The sequence below is a fragment of the Oncorhynchus nerka genome, unplaced genomic scaffold (assembly GCF_034236695.1).
Source record: "Oncorhynchus nerka isolate Pitt River unplaced genomic scaffold, Oner_Uvic_2.0 unplaced_scaffold_707, whole genome shotgun sequence".
NCBI lineage: Eukaryota > Metazoa > Chordata > Actinopteri > Salmoniformes > Salmonidae > Oncorhynchus > Oncorhynchus nerka.
The window spans coordinates 20001-29976 of NW_027040469.1; the positions used below are offsets into that span (position 1 = coordinate 20001).

At 40.7% G+C, this 9976-nt stretch overlaps 1 protein-coding gene across 1 annotated transcript; it reads right to left on the minus strand.

The window, feature by feature from the left end:
* Positions 1-5440: 5440 nt before the first annotated feature.
* On the minus strand, positions 5441-9282 carry LOC135571183 (transcription factor SOX-4-like). Its single transcript, XM_065016969.1, is given in 3 exon segments — positions 5441-6617; positions 7070-7724; positions 7727-9282. Coding segments are annotated over 2 exon segments (1131 nt in total). The 5' UTR covers positions 8751-9282; the 3' UTR covers positions 5441-6617; positions 7070-7617.
* Positions 9283-9976: the final 694 nt, after the last annotated feature.

Below are 9976 nucleotides of genomic sequence, written 5' to 3' on the forward strand. Positions count from 1 at the left end.
AATCTCAGCAAAAACAACACATGGCATAACATTCACTTTAAAACCCACTTACCGTTGCATTTCCTATGTTCGTGGAAGTCGTCCGTTTCGTTTGGAAAAGTTTAAAAGTGCATATTTGGGTTGTGTTGTTGGCGCTCTTTGTCTGCACGTGTGAAGGGGATTCTTGGCCGCGCCTTGTTCATTCCAGTTTCAGTCCCGCCCTCTAAATGATACTAAACAACAACAAAGGACACAACATCATAAAGTATATTCATAAGATTAACACTCACAACATATTACTCAATTATTATTTTATTTTTATTTTTCCAGCTATTTTACGCAAAGACGGTATATTTCCATATAGACCGTTACTTCGGTAACTCTTTGTCCAGAGACCTCACTGTCTGTCCTTGTCTGGCCGTCCCTCTCCCACATCATTTAGGGACAACTCTGATGACTGCTATAACTGGACATTTAATAACAGCTTTAATATGGACTTGTTGTCTTCATACCATTCAAATAAAAGGAGTGAACTTTTCTAACAATAGAGATGCTGAGAGAGATTATAAGGATTCGTTGGTTAGTTTATGAAGCTTTATTGATGTTTGTTATGCATAAGAGGAAGGAACAAAAACGTATAACAATTTGGAACTTCTAGACCTCAAAGATTAAAAGCTTTTATGAAATATAATAGTTATATTATATAATACATATTTTTTTAATAATACAACTATTGATCTACAAAGCCTTAGATTGCCATGTCTCTGTGCAGAGCTTCCAATATTCACCATATTCATCCTCAACATTCGGTACTTTTTAGGAATAAATAACATACACAGTTTGAAATACATGTTTACATTTAGCAGACACCCTTATCCAGAGTGACTTACACGAGCAATTAGGGTTAAGTGCCTTGCTCAAGGGCACATCAACAGATTTTTAATCTAGTCAGACCAGCAATTCGAACTAGCAACCTTTCAGTTACTGGCCCAACATTCTTAACCACTAGGCTGCCTGCCACTCTAACAAACACAAATCCATTGGATTATAAATCCGTTGAGGAGACTAAACAAGTATTCAAAGAAGAGCAAGATAAGCATCATGAAATCTTCAACCATGAACTTGAGTATTAAAAGCACAGAAACATCACCCACTGTGTAACAATGATATCTACAGTGGGGAGAACAAGTATTTGATACACTGTCGATTTTGCAGGTTTTCCTACTTACAAAGCATGTAGAGGTCTGTCATTTGTATCATAGGTACACTTCAACTGTGAGAGACGGAATCTAAAACAAAAATCCTGAAAATCACATTGTATGATTTTTAAGTAATACTTTTTAAGTACTACTGTATATTACCTTCATTGTTCTAGGCAAGTCAGTTAAGAAAATATCGTATTTACAATGACGGCCTACCCCGGGTCAAACCCGGACGACACTGGGCCAATTGTCGCTATGGGACTCCCAATCATGGCCGGATGTGATACAGCCTGGATAACAAGCCAGTAGTCTGAAAAGATCTCCCAATGTGTAACAAGCCAGTAGTTTGAAGCTAGTAGTTTGAAGCCAGTAGTTTGAAAAGATTCGCTGTGTAACAAGCCAGTAGTTTGAAGCCAGTAGTTTGAAGCCAGTAGTCTGAAAAGATCTCCCTCTGTGTAACAAACCAGTAGTCTGAAAAGATCTCCCTCAGTGTAACAAACCAGTAGTCTGAAAAGATCTCCCTCAGTGTAACAAACCAGTAGTCTGAAAAGATCTCCCTCTGTGTAACAAACCAGTAGTCTGAAAAGATCTCCCTCTGTGTAACAAACCAGTAGCCTGAAAAGATCTCCCAATGTGTAACAAACCAGTAGCCTGAAAAGATCTCCCAATATGTAACAAACCAGTAGCCTGAAAAGATCTCCCAATATGTAACAAACCAGTAGTCTGAAAAGATCTCCCAATATGTAACAAACCAGTAGTCTGAAAAGATCTCCCTCAGTGTAACAAACCAGTAGTCTGAAAATATCTCCCTCAGTGTAACAAACCAGTAGTCTGAAAAGATCTCCCTCATGTAACAAACCTCAGTGTAACAAACCAGTAGTCTGAAAATATCTCCCCAAGTGTAACAAACCAGTAGTCTGAAAAGATCTCCTCAGTGTAACAAACCAGTAGTCTGTGTAACAAAAGATCTCCCAATATGTAACAAACCAGTAGCCTGAAAAGATCTCCCTCTGTGTAACAAACCAGTAGTCTGAAAAGATCTCCCAATATGTAACAAACCAGTAGTCTGAAAAGATCTCTTCTGTGTAACAAACCAGTAGTCTGAAAAGATCTCCTGCTGTGTAACAAACCAGTAGTCTGAAAAGATCTCCCAATAGAAACATGTAACAAACCAGTAGTCTGAAAAGAGTCTCTAGGTAGAGGTAGAAACCTCTGTGTATCTAACAAACCAGTAGAAACAGTCTGGTGTATCTAAAAGAGTCTGGCTCTAGAGATATAAACAGTCTGGCTGGTGTATCTGTAGAAACAGTCTGGCTGGTGTACAAGTCACTGGTGTCTAAAAAACATGTTCTTTGTTCTAGAAAACTGCCTTCTGGCTGGTGTATCATAGAAAACCTGGTGTATCTAGAGATAGAAACCCACAGACTCTGGCAAATGGCACTCTATTAGAAACAGTCCTGGTGTTTATAGTGAAACAGTACTGGTAGAGGTAGAAACAGTCTGGCTGGTGTATCTAGAGATAGAAACAGTCTGGCTGGTGTATCTAGAGGTAGAAACAGTCTGGCTGGTGTATCTAGATATAGAAACAGTCTGGCTGGTGTATCTAGAGGTAGAGGTAGAAACAGTCTGGCTGGTGTATCTAGAGATAGAAACAGTCCGGCTGGTGTATCTAGAGATAGAAACAGTCCGGCTGGTGTATCTAGAGGTAGAAACAGTCTGGCTGGTGTATCTAGAGGTAGAAACCGTCTGGCTGGTGTATCTAGAGATAGAAACAGTCTGGCTGGTGTATCTAGAGATAGAAACAGACTGGCTGGTGTATCTAGAGATAGAAACAGTCTGGCTGGTGTATCTAGAGGTAGAAACAGTCTGGCTGGTGTATCTAGAGGTAGAAACAGTCTGGCTGGTGTATCTAGAGGTAGAAACAGTCTGGCTGGTGTATCTAGAGGTAGAGGTAGAAACAGTCTGGCTGGTGTATCTAGAGGTAGAGCTAGAAACAGTCCAGCTGGTGTATCTAGAGGTAGAGATAGAAACAGTCTGGCTGGTGTATCTAGAGGTAGAGATAGAAACACAGTCTGAAACAGTCTGGCTGGTGTATCTAGAGAGAAACAGTCTGGCTGGTGTATCTAGAGGTAGAAACAGACTGGAGAAACAGTCTGGCATATGGACTGGTGGATTATTTTTGTTTGCGGAAGAACATATTGAAGTAAAATATTGAAGTAAAAATTACAAAGTTTCTTTCCATTTCCATAAGTACAGTACTTTCAGTGTGAGTAAGGTGAGGTGGACAGATTGACAGACGTCAACAAATCATCATGACAAAAAAATAATAATTCAATGCGCTGTCTTTTCCTTCCTTGTAGGCCACTGGTAATATGAGTGAGTGCATGGCTACTGGGTGACACTTGTTACCTGAAAGGAAGCCTCACCAGGTTACTGCAGTTTACAGCCAGAGTGATGTTGAAACGTATATATCTTTGGCTTTGGACTAATGAAGGAGCAGGTGAGGTTCAGTGGCGCAGCGGTCTGAGGCATTGCATCTCAGTGCTAGAAGCGTCACTACAGACACCCTGGTTTGAATCCAGGCTGTATCACAACCGCCTGTGATTGGTCTCCGCACAATTGGCCCAGCGTCGTCCGGTGTAGGCGGTCATTGTAAATAAGAGTTTGTTCTGAACTGACTTGCCGAGATAAATATATAAAATGTGCAGAGATTACAGTAAACACACCACTCAGACCCTAACTGACAATCCAATTTAATACATTTCCTCTCTATATAAATCCCCCATACTCCCCAGTATCCAGTGATTTCCACAGGGTAATTTGTCTACTCCCACTAGCCCGGAAAGCAGCCCAGCAGTCATGCCTTTCCTCTCTCCCAGCCTGACACCCTCCCCTTCCCCAATGAGAGGAGAGGGGGTGGCTGAGGCTCTAACCCCCCTCCCCCTGCTGGGTTTTACTGAGCCACTACCTTCATTCACCTCCTCTCTGTAATCAGCTGAGCTGAAGGGGTCTACAGCAGGGTAGGTATGAGATAGCCGCACTAACTTCCACTATCAGGTTAGCTAATAAAGTGGCTAATTGTATGCTTCTTAGAAGGATTCGAATACAGAATGGAGAGGGATTATGTCAAGGTTTTAGTCCTTAAAAGGACTATTCCCAATATCCATTCTAGCGTACCACTTAGGTTGAAGCAATGTATTAGAGTGTTCATTCTAATTAGGGTTCTAGAACTCAACGGAACCCTTTTAGTGCGTAGTTATTAACATCGTAGTAAATACCAGGTTAGAAACTGAGAGAGAGTGGTGTGTTCATTAGACAAGCCTGGGCCTGTATTGGAAGTAGGAGCGCTGATCCAGGATCAGGTTAACCCACCCTCCCGTACATGTCATCTTATTCATTACTCTCTTAAAAGGTCAAACTGATTCTACTCTTGAGACTCTTGAATGTGAATACAGGCCCAGCCTGTTTGCTGTGCTGTCTCATCCTTGCATGTAGCCAGCCAGGGCCCATCCCCCCACATACGCTAATACACCGTGCTGTCTGGGGAAGGGGGAGGGGAGGCACTGTCTGGGAGACAGACATGGAGCTAGGAAGTGAATACATGCTGACTACTGAATACCATAACCCTTGTAATGCCACTATAACATCACCTCCCAAGGACTATAAGGAGGTGTATTTATAACGATAGTTAGGGTAGATATTGGCCAGGGTAGGGCCGTCATTGTAAATAAGAATTTGTTCTAAACTGACTTGCCTAGTTAAATAAAGGTAAAATAAATATTCATACACAGACTGATGTTATAGACCATATAAGGTACTTCTACTTCTTATACAGTATGTCTGTGAGAATGTGTGAAGTGTGGGATCTTCCATGTTGTCACTCCCCATATAAACTATCATAAACAACCACTGCTTTACCAATACAGGCCTTGTAGCCTTTACACTAATGCCCTACATTGACTAGTGTACAGTACGCCATTTTCATTCCCTAAAAGGAGCACTTCTAATGCACTAGTAGGTTTTGTATACGTGTACATTATTTGTGTGCAGTAAATGTACACCCTGTTTTCATGTTGTTGTTTTTAAAGCAGCATTTCTATACACATACAAACATCAGACCAGGAATGCATCAACAGAGAGGAGGAGTACGGTATAACAATGATTGTAGACTGTAAACATCAAGTATACATTAAAGTAGTGTTTCGATTTAAAGGGGATCTTCTATAGATCAGACAGAATGAGTGGACAGAGACGAGGGATGTGTTTCAGTTCCAGCTGATATTTATTTCCTTCTTGAAAAAAAAAATGAAAAAAAAAAAGTTATGTACAGAATTATCAACAATCTGACAGGCAGTGAATTGACACGATTAGCTGGCATGAGTCCCCCTTTTCAAAACTGTTGCTATGGCAATGATTAGACAAAACAATATTCTACACAGCATATTGCACAGAAATGGGATGAAAATAAAGTTAATATATTTAAAACTGTATATATATATATATATATATATATATATATATAAAAAAAAAAAATCCTGAACAACCACCTTAAACATAAGTAAAGATAGTAGAAAGCGATCAGTTCTAGTGCCTGTCATGGTATAGCTTAACTACACATAAAACACACAATATTTGTTGCTTATGATACACAGTCAAATGTACAAAGATGTTTTCACGGTTTTATCCTCATTTTTCTTATCTTTTTTTATTTTTTTAATCTTTTTTTATATATTTTTTTATATATATAAACACAACAGCTATAACCTGAATCTGAAATACAAAATACTATTCATTCACCATGCCATAAGATACTAAAACAATTAGCTAGAGTTAGCGAACAAGTAGAAAAGATGACATATTCAAATACAATGAGAAAAGCAGAAGGTCTCTACCTAATTGTTGTTTGCGGGAACTCAAAATAGGCAATTTGAATATGACTTTATATTCTTCCATCCAGTGGTTTTAAAACACGAATGTCGATATAAAAACACCAAGAAATTGTTCATTTAAAGCTACAATCTTTCTTTATTAGTAGGCAAGATTCTAAAATGAAATGCAAGAAGTGTGCCTGCTCAAAATACTGTGTGTGTGTATGTGTGTGTGTGAGTTGAAGCGCATGTTCACAGGGGTATTGAAATGTGGTACTGTGTCTTTAAGAAGCCTGCAGATTGATAGTGTAAACATGGACAGAAGGCCGATTCATGAGATAACCGGCCACCTGGATCTTTAACATGAGGAAATCCAAACAGCGATATACACCGATTGACACCCCCTTTGATATATATCTGTACAAAAATACACTGACAAAATAAACAAATGTTTCCTCTCTTTAAGTGTCAAAAGTCTACATTTAAATATAAAAAAATCAAGAGTGAAAAGTCTAGCCCTTCTTTCAGCGAAGGAAACAGACGGTGAGGGAAAACATCATAACAAGACCTGTACAAGAAAAACAATAAAAAAAGAATTAAGTCGAAAATGTTTTGGCCAGTATATAAATACATCATATAAAAATGTCCTCTGAAAAAATGAACAAAAGGAAATTCGAGGATGAAAAAAATCGGTGAGAATTTCTCTATACATAAACATCAGAAAAAACATAAAATAATTTTGGTCCTGAATTGTAGAGATGTGTATAAAGTTCAGCACAGATTTCAGTTGCGTTTGAATCCTGAAGTTAAGAATTAAAACAGCTGGTGATTTTTTTTTTTTGGTTCCTTTTAGGTAAAAAAAAAAAGGAATCAAACATAGCGCCCATCTATCCATTTAAATAACCCTAAAACTAGTTTCAACTGTTCGACAGTCTAACATACATCTCAGTAAAACAGAGGACAGGTAACATCATGCGTTTTATCTTTTAAAAAGGTTAGACTTTTAGGTCAACAACCCACCTGGTTCACAAATCCATCTGCCTCGATGACAACAAAACCAAAAACTGTCCAGACATCCAGCCGATTTCTGTACCTCTGTAATAAGTCTTATGAAGTTCACTTGGCGATCATAAAACGTTTCTCAACATGTCCCTTTTAAGTAACTCACATTGATTAATAAAGTATAGCTGACCTAAACCCGCCATCATTATAATCGTGCAAATCAATCACAGTTTTCCAGTTCTGATCGTGTGTTTCTTTCAATAGGACCCGATCACTCCTACTCAGAGCGCAACAATATCTTCCTCTCCAGTCGAGGCAATACTTCAGCTTACTTGTAGCCATGTCTCATAATAACAGTCGACAGTTGATTCTTGTAATAAAAGCAAGTTATTCTCTCGCTTTGTTCAACAGTCAGCGCGTGGGGACTTGCAGTCTCTTTCTCGGCAGGAGGGACCCTTTGTAGGTTACGGTATGACACAAAATCACTTTACCGGAATCCCTTTTTGCTCAGAATAGTAAGACAACATTTCCTGCTTGTGGGTTTTCTCGTTCTCTATTTCTCTCGCTCAATACGTGAACACCAAATTAGAAATGGTCGACTCTAGCCAGTCTCCTGAAATCATCTCGCTCACCTCTGGGGTGCAGTAGTCAGGAAACTCAAAGTGAGAACCGGGCCCGACTCGAAATTAAAATCCAAGTCTCTGTCCAAAACCGAGGACCCAAAGCTTCCCAGAGACATGCTGTCAAAACCAGGGCTAGAGTTAATGTCCAGTAGATCATCCTCAAACTCCTCATCTGATGAAGAGGATTGGGAGGAGGACGAGGAGTGATAAGCGGAGGGAGTGGGGGAGGACGCCCGCATAGTAGTGTAGTCTTCCGAGGCGCTGGAGGGAGACTCGCCGCCCTGCCTGCTGCTGGCTGTCGCGTCCTCGTACAGGCTGAGTGGTTCGCTGGAATCCGCGGAGCTGCTGAGTGTGGGACTGGCGGGCACCGCTGCTGAAGACGGGCTCACACTGTGGCTAAGGCTGCTGCCCCCGAACACATACATACGCTTCTTCTTGTCAGGTATTAGTTTGGCAGCAGAAACAGACTTGGATTTGTAAAGAGAATGGTGATCTGTGCCGATGACTTGTTCTGGGAATGATGGTGTTTTGCTGCTGTTCCCAAAAACTATTTTATGAGGTTTGCTGGATGATTTTGAGCCACTCTTTTTAGAAGCTGGTTTCATGCTGGTGTTACAGTTGCTACCGCTGATCTTTCCCTCCTTCTCGGCCCCCGGTTTGGAGCTGCTGGACTTCACCTTCTTTCTGGGCCGGTACTTGTAGTCTGGGTAGTCCGCCATGTGCTTGAGTCTGAGCCGCTCCGCCTCTCGTATGAAGGGGATCTTGTCGCAGTCTTTCAGTAGCTTCCAGCGCTTGCCCAGTCTCTTGGATATCTCCGCGTTGTGCATGTCCGGTGACTGCTCCATAATTTTACGCCTTTCAATCTGTGACCACACCATGAAAGCGTTCATCGGCCTCTTGATGTGACCGGTGGGTGTTTTGCACCAGGCGGGGTTCAGTTTGCCTTCCCCCGCGGAAGAAGCCGTGGATCCGGGGCTCGGTGAGGATGCCATGTCCAGGTCCATAGCTCCGGAATCAGACGACTCTCCCTCGAACACAGCCTCGGAGCTCTCCGCATTACTTGTCTTCTGTACCATAATTAATAATGTCAATGAGAGTGCGCCTGCTTGCTCTCCAGTTCAGTTCCACACAGTAGTTTTTAATTTTTAAGAAAATTATTTTATTTTACAATTCTAGCTGGCTGTGTGAATAGAAGTCAGTCCTGAGATGTGCCGAACCGGAACCACAGGAATCCGTTGATAGCCGTTAAAAATGCTGGATTTGTTAAAAGTTCTTTTTTTCGAGTCTCTGTAATATGAGACAGAACGAACGGTGTAAAACTGTCCCCGTTTTCCACTCTGTTTCCTCCGACAATGCTTTATGTAGCCTAAGCTAATCAACTCTAGCAGTCGTGTAGGACATAAACATGTGCCGTGTAAGCAGCGGAAAGCAAACTGAGTGGCTGTGTGAGCGCACTGACACTGAAAATGTTCAAAGTTTCTAAAGTAAGGTAACTCTTTTTCTGCATAGCTTTTCTTTCCGAGCACCATGCGGGAAGAAGCTTGTTTCACTAGAACCAGGATCCACCTTTCAGCTGCGCACTCGGTAACTTTCAGCAGCCTCTAATTTCTCCCCGTGCAGCTTTATCCTTTTCCAAAGATATAATGGCGATACAATTCAGCCAATCCGTGGCTGTCTCTACCCTGTCTAGTGCCAAGACCACGCCCAGTTTCTTCTCATTGGACCAAAAAAAAAAGGAATCTAATAATCAGCGTGCAATGAGGAGCTTTATGTCTGACCTCATTCCAGTATACACAAAAAGTTCTCTTTAAAGAGACATACTTATGTTTTGGACTTTTTCTACACCAACCAGCCATACCTATATCATGAAGGTGTTGCTGTATGTATAGGAACCAGTCTAATGCGATGCATCATATCATTCAGAGTACTATAGGCCTGCTGTTGCATAAGGGAAGCATGGAACAACTTGTTCACTTTGTTTGGACTGTAATGGTCTATTATGATAAAGAGATCATGTTTGAGGGAATATATAAATAGGTTCTAGCATATATTTGTATTTGAGTAATTATACTAATTTATGATAATAACATATCTAGTTGACCTGCTATAATACAGAGGTGTAATATTATGTTTATAACAAAGTCATTTTTGTATTTAATTATATACTTATATTTTTATGGCCCCTACAGGTTCGTCGGGTTCATAACAATAACAAACATGGCATAATGTCACTCAACAGTTTAGTGAGTCTCGTTTTATTTCCAGCGCGAGTGCATTCAGTGCAAGCTCTGCTCGCAAACAC